Below are 18,935 nucleotides of genomic sequence, written 5' to 3'. Positions count from 1 at the left end.
TCAATTCCCGTCCACCTCTGTTTGCATGGGTGAAACTTCACTTTGAGGGTGACCTCATTGTAGAGGAGCTCTGATTACAGCATTTCTTAAAACAATATAATAAAAAAAAAGATTCAGACTGAAGTGTGGATTTCAAATACTTCTATTTTACATGTTGCCTGGCTGTACAGACAGTGAAAATGTGCAATTATGCAAAAATTCTGCACTGAGGAAAATCCAACATGGACTGAAATGTTTGCACTTTCTGCACTCTGTACTAGGGGTTTGACAGATTATCAATCCGGCTGAACTGGGGCTGATATCTGGCATTTTGCCGATTATCTATATCAGCGTTTTATTTAATGATCGCCAATAAAATTTAATTAACTAAAAAGAGCAATGAAAGTGTCAGCCTGGGAGGAACGTTTACTTTGTAAAATCTCAGGGGGCTTTATTTATTTATTTATTTATTCATTTATTTAATATTTACTGGAATTTATTTTTTAAAAAGTTGCTGAGAGATTGCTGTATATGATGTTGAACATTTCAGTTTTGATTTAACATTTGCTAAAAGCATTTAAACTAAATTTTGTGATGGAGTTTGTTATATTATAAATTCTAAATATTGAGAGAAGGATTTTCATTTTTATCATAAATCCAAATCAGTTCCAAATATCGGTTATTGGTCTCATTAACTAATAGTAATCAGTATCAGTATTGGCCCTGAAAAACCAATATCGGTCGACCCATAGTCTGTACAGCTCTGCAACATGTAAAATAAATATATTTAAAATCCAGTCCTCAGTATGAACACTTTTTTGGCCTATCTTTCCCACATTGGGACATTTTTCTGACTTTAACACCAGAGGGAAGACAAACATAAGACAGTTCTTTAAGGCACAGCTCATCTCTTGCCTAAAACACCTCAAATTGATGCTCCAAGTTAAAGAGACATAGATTTATGAGCTATTTATCTTCCCTCACAGCTTAAAACACATTTTCCTCAAAGAAGAGATATAAATCTGCCTGCAGGGGTGAGATAATTTTACTAAACAGTTTTCCAGTTAGAGGGAATTTCCTTCTCCATCCGCTGACATTATCTTTATAGTAACCAGCTGGTGATCTGCTCTATTTCCAGATAAAGTCACACACTTCAAAGACAAGGTGCAAAACCCGCACATGCAGAGAGGAAACTATGTAACTGTAAAATCTGGATTAGAAACACTAAAAGTTGTTTCTGGAGGTGATATCTGGGCAGGTTTTGTGTTCCTTTGAACACGACAGGTTTGAATATTTGTACAACTGTGCTAAGATTTTAAACATTCATACCTCAATCAAACCTTTGACTTCAGCACACTGTAAAATGTGACACATTGATCTTACTTTTAAAAAATCTAGAAAACCGATTGCCTTGAAAAATTAAGTAAGTATAACTATTCTTACATTATGTTTACTTTATATCTTTTTGTTAGGGTTACTCAAAATGCCATTGTTTTTACTTTATAAAATGAGGTCAACCTAAAAATGACAGGTGAAATAAACTAGTGTTTTAAGTGATAGCAAGTTAAGTCAACATAGTTAGTCAGATTAACGTCACAGTTGTCTTTACTCTGTAGTATTTAGCTAACTGATTGCGTTTGATAAATAAAGTAAGCACAACAATGAATTGTAAGTTCGCAGGATTGTTTTCATTTTAAGAAAATGCCATTCTGAGCATCTTAAGACAAGCCCAGTGTTTGTACAAAACAAACAAAATTACAGAAAACATATCTACTTAAAAGTCTTATAAAAAAAACTTTTAAAAAATGAATATTCAGACTTAATCTTTTTCTTTGACATTACTAAAGATTCAATAGTTCTATGTGCCATGCCTTTTTATCACAAATTCAAATACTCAATCAAGCTTCAGCCAACTTGCAAAATACATGCAACTGTTCAGTTAAGTCCAACTTACTTGGTTAACTAACTCAGTTAGGAAATCCATCAAAGAATGTTAAAAATTTAAATGTAGAAAAGTAAGTAAATATAACGATTAGTCTTAATTTCTGTTTTCTTTAAATCTAATTGAGAAGTTTACTTCACATTAAGTTATATTTTACTTAATTTTGTGAAGCTACTGCAAATTAAAAATGACAAGTTTAATCAAATCAGTCTGTCCAAGTTTTAGCAACTTCAGTAAACCAAGTTTACTGTGCTATTTATCTGTATTCTGCTGGTTGCAAACTAGTCAGTCATATTTGTATGTTCGTAAACATATTAACAAAACAGAACTCACAGATTTCCTAAGTTCATCATTGGAAAAATTGTCATTGTCATGATCAAGTTTAGCCAGACTAACTTGGTTAACATAAGTTGCTATCACTTAGAGAGAACAAGTTAATGCACTCATTTTTAAGTTAAGTTTACAAAGTTAAGTAAATACAAGCAAACTTAAATATTTGGTATGAAATAAACTTAAATTAAAACTACTAGTTATATTTACTAACCTTTATCAAGGCAATCGGTTTTAAACATTTATTAAAGTAATATCAGCTGAGTTTAAAGTGCATGGACTTACTTCTCCCGCGCTCCTTCATGAAACTGATAAGATCCTTGTAGTATTTGTAGTCGTCCTCGTACGGCTGGGCCTCCACCGTGATGTTCATCTCCTCCTTCAGGTTCAGGTAGATCCCCTCCGAGAGAAAGTAGTGCGGCCGGTCGTCGTGCCGCAGGTCATGGAAGATCACCACGGCCCGGGACGTCCAGTTAAAGTGCGTGTGCAGGACGTTGGTGAAGTCCCCCAGCTTGGTGGTGGACGGCCCGCTGCGCACGATGGTCCGGTATTCCTCTCGTTTGTCGAAGCCGTACGCGGGTCCCCCTGCCGTGATCAGCGGGAGTTTCCAGTGGGATGCAAAACGCCCCACGGAGGCGAGCGGGTACACGCACCCGGGTCCGAAGAAAGCGTCCGGGCGGATGTAAAGCTTGGCATCCACGGCGACAACTTGCGCCCGGCTCTCAGCGCACGAGCCCGCGATGGGGTCCTCGGTGCTGTAGTTCAAGATGTTGATGAAGCGACCGATGAGCAGCCCGTGTTTGCCATGGAGATCCTCGTGCGCCATGAGGATTGCCGGGAGGACGCGCGGCAGAGCCCACGGGTACTTGTGGTGGTTGTCCGGGAGCATCACCGCCACGGTTATGTTACCTCTGCAGCCGGGGAGGAGGCAACAGGAGAGCGCAACGAGCAGGCAGCATCCCAGCGCGCTTCCGCAGCCCATCTCGCGTCCCAGCCGCTTGGAAGTCCCGCAGAGGAAAGTACGGCCACGGAGAGCGCACCGGTGCTTGGAGAGGAGACACGGCCGGCTGTGGCACCCTGACACCACACCATAAGTAACCGTCTCCCACGCGCTCTGGCTCCTTCTCTCTTTCTCAAATGTCAAAAAAAGTCGGTAAAGGTATCATCCTGTGGCGCCAGCCCGGCGGTGCCATGCGTCTCCGCTGCGTAAATCCACGTTAAAAGGAGTTCATGTACTTCCCAAAGCGACTCCTCCGGCGCAGCGTGGTCCTCACACTGACAGTCTCTCGGAGAGTGATAACATCCATCCAGATGACTGCAACTTAAATCAGTGCAGCCCTCCGCTCGGCCCCCACACGTCACACACTGCAAGAAACGTCCACCTCATTTATCAGTTGACCATTGCCTTTAAAATGATTATTTTTTAAGAGTAAACATGTTATTTATAGTGTTTCAGCTGAAATTAGACAATAATTTCGGTGTAGATCTGATCATATGAGTATAAATTATAAAAGATCTGTTTTATTTTATCACATTGCATTATATGACTGACTTCTAAAAATAAACTTACAAATCGTAATAATAATAATAATAATAATAATAATAATAATAATAATAATAAGGAGCACGTGTGTACATGGAGCCATGGAGTCATTAATGAAAACTGTGACTATAAAGAAAACTGCGACAAACTGAGTTACATGTTAAAATATTTCACAAGTCTATTTTTTGCAGCGTATAAATAAAACTCTCCAAACAGGCTTGAGTCGCCCTCTGCCGGATATTTCACTAGTCAGACCTACAGTTGTTTCAGTCTCCAGTGCGTAATCACTGCTGAGTGATTATTTTAGGGGTCCACGCACGTGCAGCTTTTAATAGATCTCGTGCGTCTCTGCAGATGTCAGCTGCTGTAGTAAATAAATGGCCGTTTGTTGATGATGCTGTACACTGGATGGTTAATTTGACTGACACTTATAGCAGCAGATCAATCAAAGTGACTGACTTGCTCCTCCTGCTGGCTACGCCTTAATGATGAGGATGATGGCTCCCTCCACCCAAAAAGACGTTTTAAACCCTCACTCTTTAGATTTTGACACTGGGAGTCTGTTTACATATTCAAGTCTCGGATAAAGTTTCTAGTTTTTAAGTTATTTTCATTTCCATATTCCCCAGTCAACATTTTTAACTCATTTTCTTAGTGTGTAAACCGTCGCTTTAATTAAGCACAGGTGAATCTAATAAGCTAGCAGCAGGTCTTTTGTTAGCTCCTGTTGCTGCTGTTATTCGTCAATCCGTCTCTGTCAGACATTCACCTCACTCGGTGCTGTGACTCAAAAGTGTTTATCAGTTAGTTAAAAACGAGTAAAAGTGTGATTTAAACGCTAGTGTGTTTTTCTGGCCAAAATCTCGGCAGTAGGCTAACGTTAGCTTCTTAGTGTAGCATATCCTTATCAAAACATGAAAGGTCGCGATTTAGAGTCGAGCTTTTTGCATCTATTGACTGAAATTGTATATAGTACTTATAACTATGTTTTCATAAGCTTATAACCAAATGAAAATAGGAACTGTTGTGTTGTTGTTACCTTAAAAAGAGTCTTTAATAGAGGGTCCTCTTTATCTGCTTCCCCTGAGTTCGCCATGTTGTTTGTACAGTAGCCAAGAAGGTACAAAGGAAGCACGCGTTTTCGCGCCACTGTAGTTTTACACAAATGCTAGCTCACCTTAGATGCCACGCACTCATGGTACAAAAACATCATATGCAATGGAAAATAAAAATACATGTTCTATTCAACTGTCTTTCAATGATTTTATCTGCTTAATTGTTGCGTGCTTTATGCTCTCAGGTGTATTCTTTTTTTAAATGTTTTTAACTTGTTTTATTCGGTTTTGTGAAGCACTTTGGAAGATGCGAAATAAATAAATTTTGTCTGAATTGTTATTATGTAGTATAATACTAATAATGATAATATGTTGGTATTGTTTTTAATTTATTTATTTTTTATTATTATTTATTTTTATTTATTTATTATTATATGTCATGACACTGTGACGGTGAGCCAGCATGCACAAGACTGAAACTTTTTCCAACGAAAACATGTCAAATTTGCAGTGTATTCATTTATTTATAATAATTCGTTGCCAAAGATGACACATTTTTTAACCGGTAGCTACTCCAAAGTGTTAGACCAGCCTACTGACTTTGCCATTCCCAGAGCTACACTGCTAATTAAAATCATTCAAGGGTTTGTAAATAGACATCGCCTCATTTTCTGGAGTAATAAGCCAAAAAGTTTAGGTAAGATAACACATTTCAAAATTTAATTCCCATGGTTTTAGACACATTACTAGAGAATATTATTAGTGTGCACAGGCATCTAAAACTAGTTTTGTCCCTAATGTACAGCCAACACCAAGTCTGTGCACATGCATGTCTTCAGAGAGGTCAGTTTATCTCTTCCTGCAGCCCTTTTAAAGCCTCAATTGACTGTAACTTAATGATTGAAATGTCATTTTGATAACAAAAGATATGAAAGGATACTTGTGAAAGAACATATCCCACATTATTTTACCAAATTAAAACAGCACTCTGTGCCTGGATGCTGCTGATTGCTGCTTGAGCATGTTTTTGTTTTTCCTGTCCAGCTGTAATAGCCTTCGCCCACACAGCAGCACTTTGAATTACCCAACGTTAATGATTCATCCTATTAGAGCTTTTCGGATGTCAGCAGTCAAGGGCTTTACACTTCAAAAACATCCACCTTTTAACTCCTTTAGTCTGGCAATGAGTCATTTTTGTTGTCATCGACACAGAAATATTCCAAGAGTGAAGGAGTTCAACCATCTGCAGCATAAAGAAAAAAATACCCCATCAACATAAATAAATAAATAAAACAAAGTTTATATTTACTGCTGTGGAAACACCTATTTTTACTTTTCTTTTTTTTTTTTTTTAGTTTGAGCATTGCCAATTTCAGTCTGTCTGCATTGTACAAAGTGAAGAGCTGGCACAATATTTAACATGCATCAACTTAAAAAAGAAAAAGAAAACATACTTATAGCTCTAATGAATGATTTTATTCCCTCTGGTCAATAAGAGCTTGTTAAGGGATGACAGTGCAAGAGCTCAGGCAGCAGTAACATATATATGAGACATTTTTATGGCCAAAATTCATACAAATATACATTCCATAATCACATTAGTAAAGAGAGACTTCATTTAATGCTGATCCCAATGACACACAGGAGACACTTCCTGCCAAAAAACTAACAAGATTGTCAGCTTTTACATTCTGTTTTCAGTTCCCTATTAGCCCTTTAAAAGTGTAAACAGAAAAAATAACTTTACTCTTTAAAAATAATCAACCTGATAAACATGTGCATACCGATATTTGAATTTTTATAACAGAAGAAGTCAAAAAAAGGCCTAAGAATAAACAGGTTGCTTGCTTTAATACATTTTGTTTCCCAAAGCGCTTTGTGTTAGATTGAGTCAACAGCAGGTTTGTACTTTTTAAAGGGGTCTGTCTGTCTGTTGGTCCGTCTCTAGGTCCATTCGTCCTTGGGCCTCAGATTTTGGCTCTTTACTCCTTCAACCAGCTGAGCAGCTGAGGTGTGTAGTAGGTGATGATGATGTCAGCACCTGCATCACAGAGTGGGGAAACATTATAACTATCAGGTACAATTAAGAGTTGTACTGAAATGTTTTAATGCACTTCAATAAATAGTTTAGTTTGCACACAATTAAAAACTGCATAAAATCCAGATGAATAAAGAAACAAAAGATGGACCGTTTTTATTACTACTCACTTATTATTATTTAATTTCATCATTTCTTGTATGGTTTACTGCATTTTTAAATTGAATTTATTATTTTATGTAGCCGTGACATTGTGTAGCAAGCTATGGGACTTTTATATAACTTTAAATACCACCAAATCGCTCAGTGACTTGTAAGGTGTGGGGAGGTATCAAAATAGGTATTTTTACTTTGCTTTTTTTCATTCTTCACGGCTTCGGTCACTTTTGGCACATAAAAAACTGTGCAGCACCATGAATGACTTCGAGGAGAGGCTGTCTATTACGCTCTCCACGCCACCTTCAAGTGTGACCATAAAGAAAAACTGGAGACTCTTTTGTCTGAAGCCACAGCCTGACGACGTGTTGTATGACCCAGTTCGTTTCAAACGCATGGAGATCTTAAGCTGACTAGATCTAAAAGAAAACAAGATTTATCCATTTTCCCTTTTTGAGTGTGAAAAACGGCACCTCAGCGTGGAAGGATGGGCAAATATACATTTTCAAATTTAGCCAATTTAGTGTAGATGTGGTCTTTGATTTTGTCATCTTGGTGTCAATTGCTCTCCTCTCACCTGCCCTGCGGAAGGCGGTCATGGCCTCCATCACAGCAGCCCGCAGGTCGAACGCTCCGGCCTGCGCTCCGTGCCACATCATGGCAAACTCCCCCGACACGTTGTACACCGCCAGGGGGTGAGTCGGGAACTAAAGAGACACACGTGAAAAAAGACAAGATTACCTCAAAGTGAAATCTTCCTCCAAAAGGCACAGTGAAATTTCAAAATATATTGCAAAATATGTCTGGCCTTCAATGATTTAATTACACACCTTGTCCTTGACTTCTCTCACGATGTCCAGATACGGCAGACCTGGTTTCACCATCAGCATATCTGCTCCCTCTCTCACATCTCGCTCCTGCAGCACAGAACGACAGAGACATCGTGTCTTTGCTTCAGCATAACATCTGTTACCCGAATGTAAACACACAAATCAACTCACCACAGCCCGAACGGCGAGTCCTCTCGCTCCAGGAGGCAGCTGGTAGCAGCGTCTGTCCCCAAACGCAGGTTTGGACTGCGCAGCGTCTCTGTATATTAACAAAGCAGAAAGCTTCTGTCCATTCTCTCTTCAAAGTGCTCTTTTACCGTTTACACCTGATCATGGAGCACTTCCTTACCTGAAAGGACCATAATAACAAGAGGCAAACTTTGCACTGTAGCTCAGCACTGAGGCCTGGAGAAGGAGAGAAAGAGATGAAAATGCTAAGAAACTGATTTCTAAAAATATCTTATTACATCCTTTATAATAAAATTGCAATATGCTTTTCTTACTGTTTGCAAACTCCAATAAAATACCAAAACCAACAGTGAATTTATCTACTGGCAAGTATTTAGTGTGTATGCAGAGCCTGATATATCTTATTCATCTGTGCCACAGAGCTCCATTTTTTGTCGAAAAACTATTAGAAACACATCAATGAGTCAAGCTGTTGCTCTGGGTGAAATTTTCCTTGATTACCATTTCGAGTCAATCCCTCAGACACTCTCCTGCTGCTGTAAATACTCACTCAATACACGCCAACTGTGTATTAATGTGCAGCTGGAAATAGTCCCCAACAAATGCACTATTTACTCCTTTTAAGTAAACATCAGATTTTGGCGACTTTTGTTGGAGCTGATACTATGGGGGAATGTAAGTCAAATTTAAAAGATGATGAAAATAGCACTCTTGGTCAATATGAATCCTGCTAAATTATTCACTGAAACTGTTTCAGAAAATTGTACCTGTTAAAGTATTACGTCTTTTTTGCACTGCAGTATAACTGGATGTTGTGCTCAGTCATTTGTGACATTATAAGTGTATTTGTCTGTTATGGTTATTGTTGCAACAATTTTGTAAATATTTTTAACTCCGTGGGACTTTTACCTGGTTAAATAAAGGACAAATATAGTCCTATCTGAGTCAAAGTTGCTACATACACTATTTGTGTATAATATATAATACAACTGTTTAATAGATAGGAATGTCTGAAAGTCCTGAGTACTAACTTGTTTAACTTAACTTTATATAGAAAAACAACAAAAACAGTTTACAAAGTACTTTGACAAACAAGGCAAAGAAGAACGAAGAAGGGTTTCTAGCAGAAGTAACATAACAATAAGAGACTAACAATAATGCCAAACTAAGGCCAGAAAAAATAATTAAAGTAGAAATAAACAAGAGAAGAACAATTACAAAACAAAAATAGTAACCCATACTAATAACAGTAAATACAACTGAAAGAATTTTAGTAGTAAACACAAAAATAATAGTGCTAATAATAGAATTAAACACAATAAAAGAATAAATTAAAAGATACATTTGAAGAAAAAAACAAAAAAAGATGAATTAACATAGAGTTGTTTATTATAAAAAATAAAAAGTGAGACTAAAGTGAGCTTTTGTAAGACTTTGTTTGAGGTATGCTTGATTTTTTTTAGTTAGTACACATATCTTTTTTTCAGACTGCAGGGAGATTCGGTCCTTTACCTTGTTTCCCAGACCATTGGATATCAGGGCTTGTTTTATCGCTCGGACTCTTCCATCCATCATATCAGAGGGAGCGATGATGTGACAGCCTGCGGAGCAACACATCACAGAGACAACATGAATAGGGATGCAAGACGAGACATTGTCAGTCATTACTTGTTGAAAAACGTGAAACAAGTTTTACCAGCTCGGGCATAGGCCAGCGCCACTTCTGCCAGACGCAGACAGCTGGCGTCATTGTTCAGAGTACCGTCATCGTTCAGGATACCTGCAGGAACCAAAATTTTTTAAAAATTAACTAGCAATAAAATCCAGATAAGTGCACATTATTTCTGTCCTTTAATGCTGTCCTTAAGGTGAAATAACAGGATCACACTGACCGCAGTGTCCATGTGACGTGTAGGGACACAGGCAGACATCGCACGCCACCAGCAGCTCCGGAAACAAAGATCTGATCTTTTTCACTGCTAGAACAGCCGGCGTGTCGTCTGTGTCGGCACCAGAACCCCTGTCGTCCTGACGGGAAAAGACGAGATCAGAGTGCATTCGAGTGTAAAGAAACAGATTTGCTGCCACTCTGAACATCTCATTCCATAATCACGGGCGTAAATCTGTTGTGTGCTATAACAGCCTCCAGTCTACTGTGTTTAAAGGGACAGTTCACCCAACAATCAAAAATAAGCATTTTTGAGCTCAAAAAGCCAAGTGTTATCTCCTATCATTATATTGGAGAGAAGGCAGACATCTCTGCGGCTATCTCCAACATTTAACAACTCACACCAAACAATCTAAATTAATAAACAGCACTGCAGGTGAGATAAAATGCATTTTTTGATTTTGGGGTGAACTGCCCTTTTAGCGTGTCTTTTTACCCCTCTTTTAGTTTTACACACCTTTTCTATTTTTGCAGGGACTCCAAAAATCAGCACACATTTCAAGCCGTTCTCCACAAGCGGCCGCAACGTTCCCTCCAGCTTGTTCACCCCGTACCTGCGGACGGGAAAAACATAAATGTAACATAAAGACACACGAGGGCCTTTCAGGGAGTGACTGAAATCGCAATGAAAGTGATCCACCTCGTCAAGTTTTATTCAAGATGAAAAAGTACGTCACTGACACAAAATTTGGCATTTCAAAGTGGGACTTTTGTTGCCCCTCAGAAGGACACAAAATGCGAGGAGGGGTTTTGTATTTTGGTTTAGTTGTAGGCAATAAAGGTCTAACGGACTCTTCTCTTATCTTGGTCCAGGTCCAGTGTTTGGCTCTGGGTCCGCCCTGCCTGACTGCTTTTATCTGAAGACAACACCCTCAAAGGTTTCACAGCTGCAGGGGGACAATGTGTGAGTCTCATGTGATTTTTGTTTAAATAAACACTTTAATCCCCCCACTCATGAGCTGTAGTCACAATTTTATCAAGTATAAAAAGCTTACTGAAGAAAGTTTAAATGACATTAGTCACATGCCGTGCCTAAAGCAGCTCTCTGCTCAATTACACTGCAAAAGATGTCAATTAACCCTTTGAAACCTGGATCAACATCACTTTTCTTGTGCTTCAACACCTTAACAATTGTTTTAAAAAAAAAAAGTCTGAGCTGATTGGTTTGCTTTATCTGAAAACATAAGAAAAAAAGAGCAGAGCAACTTGGTGAGAACTGTTCCACAAATTGCACGAAATTATTTTGAGGAGAATTTTTTTTTAAATAGCAAGGGGAACATTTTTAAAAAGTATAATCTATCATAATAATTTATTTATATACTAATCATAATAATAAAATAATTTAAAATTATTTTACAGAATTTTCATTTTTTAGCCCATTTTTTTTGGGGGGGGGGTTCTTTTACTCTTTTACTTTAATTTTCTTTGGTTTTATTTTCTAATTTATGTAATTTTTATGTACTGTCTACAATATTTGTTCGATTTTGTGTCATTTCTTATGAAGTTGCTTATGGCCTTTCACCTATGATTTTAAAAGATATTAATCCAATTTTCTTAGGTCTGAAAGGGTTAACAAAATTAAAGAGAGTGTAATATAAGAAAATCAACATAAATTCATTTTATCTTTGTTCATTTTTGTACATTAACAATGCTTTATACATATCATGTACTTGTCTGACAGTGAATTTTGTATGATATTTGAATGAACTAATTTTCACACATTGTGGCTCTTGCAATGGGTTTTCCCTAATAGGTAGAAACATGTTTGGTAAATTGCTCAGAAAAAAAACAGGTGCTTTTATAATGATTTGCAGTTATGGGATGGCTGTGATCGGATTTGTTGTTACAGTATGGCTCTTACCTGGCCTGTCCCGGCAGGCTGCCAATGGGCTCCACTGCATCTGCACTGTCTCTGTGGGAGAGAGTGACAAAAAAAAAACAAGATTAAGATCATTTAAGCTTCAAGAAGTCTGATTCCTGTGCATTTATTTTAGTAAACCTTTGGAGAATTTGGAGACATTTGAGGGAGAAGTTTCACTTACGTGATAAAGATGGGGTAGATGAGATTGTCAGGTCTTAAATCAGCAGCACAGGTCTGCCAGGATCGGAGCGTCGGGTGGAAGTAGCCGCTGTGGAGGATGGACTCCGCTGGTGTCTGCATCTTTGCTCTGAAACAGAGAGACCATTGTGATAAAACACAGAGAGCAACACAGGAAAGAGGTCAGGTTCTGTTTAGACTTGAATGTGAATACCGCTCTCACACTCTTCAGCTTCATCTCAGCTCGGTCACCGACCGTTAAAAATGATCAGGCATGCGTGATGCTGCTTCTCCAAACAGCAGCTTCGCTCTGCCTCACTGCTGAGTAAACTGGCTGCAGGTTATCAAACTCTGTTAGGCAGGAACGTTTTATTTTATTGGCCATTTTTTCACCATGTTTTCCTCCATAGACATGTTTTATTTTAGCAGCCATGACATTTTACAGCAGAACAATATTATTTCTTCAATTATAAATGTACTTAATAATAAATCTGAGCAATAATTTGTGAACTCTTTAAAACCAGGATTGTGCAGCATTCATACACGGTCACAAATATTAAGCAAATTGGGTTGCATTCATTTGAAAACACAAGAATAATAATATAATAATATAATATAATATAATAATAAAATCTCCAAAAAACTATATATTTTCATTCAATCTTTACTTAGTCTCGATAGATCATTGAGCGCAAGCTCTCATTTGCAATGATGTCGTGAAAAATACATCACATAAAACTACATGCAAAACTGTACAACAACTAAAATAATTAAATTTAAAATGAGATTTAAAAAAGAAAAGAAAAAAGTCATTTAAGACAGTTGCAGACTGTGACAGAATTATTGGTGATCAGAGATCTGAATTGACCAAAGGACACAAGTGAACTGAGTTTTTACAATTATATATTTAAAGTTATTTTACAGAGTCATTATTATTATTTCAGCACCTTTTTTCCAGATTACTTCCTTGTTTGTTTTTGTTTTACTGTTTTTTCTTTCTTTCCTTTCCTTTTCTTTTGTTCAAGTTTTCTGATCATTTCCTTGAGCTTTTTTTTCTAAATTTTTGGTCGTTTCCTCTTCAGCTGTTCATTGCATTTTCCCCATATTTTTTTAAAAATTAAGCAAATTAGCTTTTCTTTCAAATGTTAAAATCATTAAAATTGTGATGTGATAATAGGAGCATGTAATATCAGTGCTTACTTGCTGCGTTCATAAAACATTAATCATCAAACTTGAGAGCTCGGACATGAAGCAAAGTGGCAGATGTAAATTCAAAACTGCAACTTTAAGATGACAAGACATTTCTGTGACACGGAGCAGTCAGCTTTAATAAAAAAAAAACATAGCGTGTTGAAACAAAATGCCAAAACAGCGCTTTAATTGCATTTAAACAGGCGCGTGTGTATAATTTTTGGGCATTTTCACCGCCAGTTTGCTCGTGTGCCACTGAACCAAGGCAGGCTAAGTTGCTCTTAACATGTCATTTGTAACCTTGGCTGCGAAAATACCGTCATACTAACGACGCAATGCACGTGGGCTGTTATAGCCACGAGACACAGCAACTAAAGACTTAAGTGTGGAATTTAACAACAAAAAATATGGATCCAAACGTCATAAATGCTATTTAAAGATACTGTACTTACCTGTGAGTAGTGTGAGTCCGACTTCTCCACACTTCAGTCAACTAACAGTGTTTCTTCTTCGGTTTTGCCCGACGTTTCGCGCGTTACGTGATGACGCACGACCGCCACCTACTGACGGGAGTTTTGTTCACGTTGACCCTTTGATATCTCGAGGTATATCCTTCTTTTCTTTATTTTGCTTAAAGACTTAAACCGAAATATGTAATAAAACCACCAACAAATATTATATCGGCACCATATAACTCTGCAAACTGTTATAAACAAAAGCTAGCAAAAGCTAGTCCTTTAGGCCACCGTACACCCCGGGTGTACTCTCGCGATATTTGTCAGAGACAACGAGAGAAAAAAAGAAGCTATGATGCTAACATCTTGTTAGCCTTGTGTGCTGACAGTTTCGCATCTAGTTGGATGGAGGAGAAAACGCCTGCGTGTTATTAAGGGTAAGTAATACGTATTTACATTAAAATTCACTGTGTAACAGCTTATACGTGCGTTGTGCTTGTTTTAACCGCTTTATCTGTATCATCTGTGACTGTGGTTAGCTTGTAGTCATCGGCTACAATCTGCATCATCGATGTGATTGTAGCTTGGTTTGATATGTAACGTTTATTACACTGCGTGACATTATTAACTCAATTTATAAATACCACATTGCATGTAACTGAAGTTGAGTAGTCTGAAAATTGAGCTGACAATGTGATGAAAGTATGGATAGCTGAAATTGCTGCCAATCTTCACTAACGTCAGCTGTTAAGTAGTTAAGTGAGATTTGGGCCCTGTCTATTCTACATTAGTGTTTCATTTCAATTCAGCTTTATTGTCTCGCTATACATTTACATGCAGAGCAGAATGAAAGAGCGTTTCTCAGCAGCAATCTTAGGTGCAACATATACAAAATTAAACAGAAGGAACAAGCACAGTTCCTAAAAACAATATAAAATAAAATAGTTAAAAAGTGTCCAGTAGAGGTATGAAGATAAAAAGTGTCAAATGAAAGGGGTAACATGCAGATAAAGTCAGATACATCAGCTATTCAGCAGCCTATGGGAGAAAGATATTAAGCAGTCCTGTGATTCTAGCTTTTATGTAAAACATTTAATTGAAAGTGACGCTAATTTTCGTGAGTAAATATACACAACGATATAAATCATTCTTAATTATTATCATTTCATTTTTTATACCATGATTGTATACTGTGTTTATGTATGTATCTCTTGTTTGTAATGTTTTGTCTTATTTTTAATATGTGGACCCTGAGTCTAGAATGAGGGATTGAATTGAGTAGTGGTAAACTAACACAGATACCACTGTCCTACACGTTTTTTTCTTAAATAAAAGAAAGACAATAGAAAAAAGAGAGAAAAACACAGAAAAAAAAGAAAAATGTAAAGAAGCACCCAACCTAGAAATCCAAGACTAAATTAAAGGAAAAGCAAAAATCTGCAGATGTCATTACACTGTTGTTTTCTACAAATATTGATTAAAGGTTTGCAAGATAGCATAAAATAGGTTTACTTGATTGAAGAATTGAGTCGAAATACATTTTTAATATGTATGAGACATTTGAAAAAAGAAATGCTAATGTTATGGAAACGCAGAGGCATCCCCAGTGTTAAAATTGGCTTTATGATCTTGTCAGTACTCTTGAGCTGGAGAGGATAAAATATATATTTTATATTTATTTATATGATTTCTTTTATGCTTTTGCTTGGAACAGAGTATTTTCACCGTATCTGAATGCTTCGTCCGCCACTGGACATAGCAAACTGTATCCTCTTTTCTGATTTTCTTCTTTCGTTATCAAACATCAGGAGGGGTTTCCAGAGACTGGGAGCACTTCCTGCAGTCTCCTCCCCGATCATCCTCCTCTGGCTGGATTTGAAGATGTAGCCAAGTGGATCATCTCTGCAGCACCTCACCGTTCTTGTCCTGGCATAACCAGTGTCCTCTCACCTCCACCCTCTCCCACCTTAACTGTGGAGCACTTTGGCCCCTAACCAGGGCTGCTTAGTGCGTCAGTCAGTCCGTCCCTGGTGAAAGCCCCTGCTGTCCTCAGCCATGCTGTTCTCCCTGAGGGAGCTGGTCCAGTGGCTGGGCTTCGCCACCTTTGAACTCTTCCTCCACCTGCTAGCTTTGCTGATCTTCAGCATGCTGGTTGCTCTGCGAGCTGACATGTTCACCCCCACGCTGAGCTGGTGGCTGGTGTTCGTCCCGTTATTTGCTGCCGATGGCCTCAGTACCTACTTCACAGCCATCGTGTCCATCCGTCTGTACCAGGAGAATGAGAAGCGTCTGGCGGTGCTGCGGCTCCTCTGGGTGCTCACGGTGCTCAGTCTGAAGCTGGTGTGCGAGGTGCTGCTGTGCCAGAAGCTGGCGGAGCAGGAGCAAGCCAGAGACCTGTGGTTTGGCCTCATCGTGTCGCCGCTGTTTATCCTGCTGCAGCTGTTGATGATACGAGCATGCCGTGTCAACTGAGGAGAGGCAGTGTTAGAGGTTGTGCTTCAGTGACGACACAAGAACAGAGAGCAATCTTCATCTGCCATAAGAGATTTAAAACATAACAATGGTGTCATTTTTCTTGTGGCTCTTTGCTACTTTTTTTAACAACTAAAAAACCCAAACAGTTTTTTCAAAGAGATGTTCCCAGATTCACACTAGAATTTGTATACATTTGTGTGTCTAATAGCTTCAAAGAGATCAAAAAATGTCATTACTTGCTAAAGTTATAAATGCAGTATTTCTCTTCCCAGAACAGTGGAAGCTCTTATAGTGATCACATGCTTTTGGCCATGCAGCGTGAACATACCTAAAAGGGGACACCACCTAAATTAAGAATTCCAATATGTGTTTTCCATGGAAAGTTCAGTCAATTTGTATGAACATGATTCCTCTCTTCCTCAAAGTCAGAAACCTGAAGTTAATCTCAAACTTGTGATGTCCTCCAAGTATAAAATCTGGAGCGACTCCGTTGACAATGAATGGGAGCCTGATTTTTTTGGATCCACAATGTTTGTTTTCTTTTTTTATATGCAAAATGAGCTTTATTCTAATATAGTTTTATTAGTTCAGAAACAGAAAATGTGCCCATACACTCAGAACATTGCCCTTTCTGATTTCAGCGTCCATAACTTCTGTTACTTTTTATTGTCGATGGAGCAGCTCCAGACTTTATACGCTATAACATCACAAATGTGAGTCTCAGAACTGTAGTTTATGGATTTGGAAGAGTTTTGCATTTTTACTAACATTTTTGGACAGTCTTGGACCATACAAATAATGTGTATACATTTTTAAAACGTGTGAAGTTCCCCTTTAACGGTACCTTTTGCTTTAGTAAACCTTAAGTTCATTCTGAAGACTGAATGGGAGTAAATTCAATGAATATCAATGAATTCATTGTTTTTCCCAGTTGTTTTGAACCCCCTTTTCAGCCGGGTCAATTATAGCTGTAAGTTTTATATACTGATGATATACATATATACTTATGGGTTAAAGAGTCAGAGCAGTATGTGTGTATTTGGGACATGTTGTGCCTTTACATTGTGCAATCAGTGGTAGACAATGAGCCATGAGGAAAATCTATACCGGAGTTGTGTTTTAATGTACTTGTACACATGAAAATTTTATAAACAGGTGAAACTGAATGGCTGTAATGTCCCATGCAAATGTCACTGGTAACAGAGTTCTAGAAGTTGCTGCAGCTTTGTTGCTTTCTCCTCCAAAAGAAGACATTGCTCGCCATCACAATTTGATTTATTGTCATGTGTCTCACTTTGTTGCCTGTTGCAGGGAGAGTTGCTCACACAGTCCCCTTCCCCCCGAAGAACTGAATGTGATTTCCGCGAGCAGTCAGTTGTGTGCACATGTCTTCCCTGAATATTGCTGTTTATTTGTACAGTATGTAACATATTTGATCTGAGTTTACCTTGTGTATGTGCTGCATGTATTTAAGGCCTCATTTTAAGGTAATTCCGGATGTGAAATTCTGTGTAATATGTATATGTTGATTTTTTTTAATTTTTTTTTTTTTGGAAAGAAATTCACCAAATCTTATTTATGTTCTTGTATGGCACTGTTATTGTCATCTGTATATACATGTAAATAAATTATCAACATTTATCCAGTGTCTAATGAATATTTAAAAGTGGTAGTCAGTCTAAGTCTGTTACTGGACCACAAGATGGCACTACTGGCGTTTTATTTAGTGTGTACACCATAATGTAAAGGACCATACTGATATTTATGTTTGCACGTTTTTGTTTTTTTTTTTGTTGTTGTTTTTTTAAATTTATTTATTTTAATATGTGTTAATGCTTACTCTGGTGTTGTACAGTAAATTCAGCACAGGGTGAAAATCAGTTTGCAGACTTCAATAAAATGCATCACAGTGCATAGGCCTATCCTATGTTTTTCTGTGGGTTTTGCTCAGGATAAGCATTATTTTTGCATGTAGACATGTTAAGTGATTGATTAAATTGTAAATCTGTAGAATTTCATGTCTTGTCCATGCAATATTTCAGATTAAAACCGGAAAAAATTATATAAGAAATTGATAATATAATAAAAAAAACAATGTAATATATTATTTTAAAAATGAAAAAATTATGAAATAATAAAAAAATAGCCTCAAAGCAAAAAAGCAAAAAACAAAAGTGTATGTTTAATACAAGGAAAACTCCTTTTTTATGTCAGTACTCAAATTCCCAGAAATATTAATGAAGCAGTGTTTTCTATGTACACCAGCTGTGCTTTAATTTCTATCAAATCAACTTAGACGATCATGCAAATGTAAATTTTGATTATTTCTCCTCCTGTGCACCTCAGCCTTAATTATGGTTTGGTGATAAATGTTTGATGAGGAACAGTAATCATTTGTAGTACTCAAGAATAGCCCTCTTAGTGCTGATTCATGTGCAGCAGGCTACTATTGCAACCGGATTATCGACAGGTGGCATCACCGGCTATTGCTGAATGAACAGGAGTGGGCCTCCACTCGACACACTGGATATCCCTACTTAACACAAGGACAAAAACAATGTAGGGTTAAACTGCAACACTAGTTAAAGGGACCAAAGGGACCAGAAAAAAAAAAGAATAATTTAACAAGTCACTATTCAGTAGGCTACATAGATAAATTAATAATCAAGTTCTCAAAGGATTTCTGCAATACTACTACTACTACTACTACTACTACTTATAATAATAATAATAATAATAATAATAATAATAATAATAATATCACTA

General features: G+C 37.5%; 3 protein-coding genes across 3 annotated transcripts in view; 1 reads left to right on the top strand and 2 right to left on the bottom strand.

Moving 5' to 3' along the window:
* Positions 1-3,582, bottom strand: part of npr2 (natriuretic peptide receptor 2) — a 71,955-nt gene extending 68,373 nt beyond the window's left edge. Inside the window, exon 1 of the mRNA XM_042508869.2 lies at positions 2,537-3,582. Coding sequence (XP_042364803.1) covers positions 2,537-3,233 — 697 coding nt within the window. The 5' untranslated portion in view covers positions 3,234-3,582. The remainder of the gene's footprint in view (positions 1-2,536) is intronic.
* Positions 3,583-6,303: 2,721 nt separating this feature from the next.
* On the bottom strand, positions 6,304-13,838 carry alad (aminolevulinate dehydratase). The gene is made up of 12 exons (XM_042509223.2): positions 13,692-13,838; positions 12,053-12,178; positions 11,872-11,922; positions 10,468-10,564; positions 9,955-10,090; positions 9,759-9,842; positions 9,575-9,663; positions 8,223-8,278; positions 8,045-8,132; positions 7,874-7,960; positions 7,621-7,750; positions 6,304-6,890 (listed from the first exon to the last, which is right to left on the bottom strand). Exons 2-12 carry the CDS (start codon positions 12,169-12,171, stop codon positions 6,832-6,834), a joined length of 996 nt encoding a protein of 331 aa, XP_042365157.2. The 5' UTR covers positions 12,172-12,178; positions 13,692-13,838; the 3' UTR covers positions 6,304-6,831.
* A 138-nt stretch (positions 13,839-13,976) lies between these two features.
* tmem203 (transmembrane protein 203) lies at positions 13,977-17,810 on the top strand. Its single transcript, XM_042509367.2, has 2 exons — positions 13,977-14,131; positions 15,503-17,810. The coding sequence occupies exon 2, from the start codon at positions 15,750-15,752 to the stop codon at positions 16,164-16,166; it is 417 nt and encodes a 138-aa protein (XP_042365301.1). The 5' UTR covers positions 13,977-14,131; positions 15,503-15,749; the 3' UTR covers positions 16,167-17,810.
* Positions 17,811-18,935: the final 1,125 nt, after the last annotated feature.

The sequence above is a fragment of the Plectropomus leopardus genome, chromosome 20 (assembly GCF_026936395.1).
Source record: "Plectropomus leopardus strain MGB_pleo_1.0 chromosome 20, ASM2693639v1, whole genome shotgun sequence".
Taxonomy (NCBI): Eukaryota; Metazoa; Chordata; class Actinopteri; order Perciformes; family Serranidae; genus Plectropomus; species Plectropomus leopardus.
Note: the sequence above shows the minus strand (reverse complement) of the source record. Positions and strands in the feature narration are given on the sequence as shown.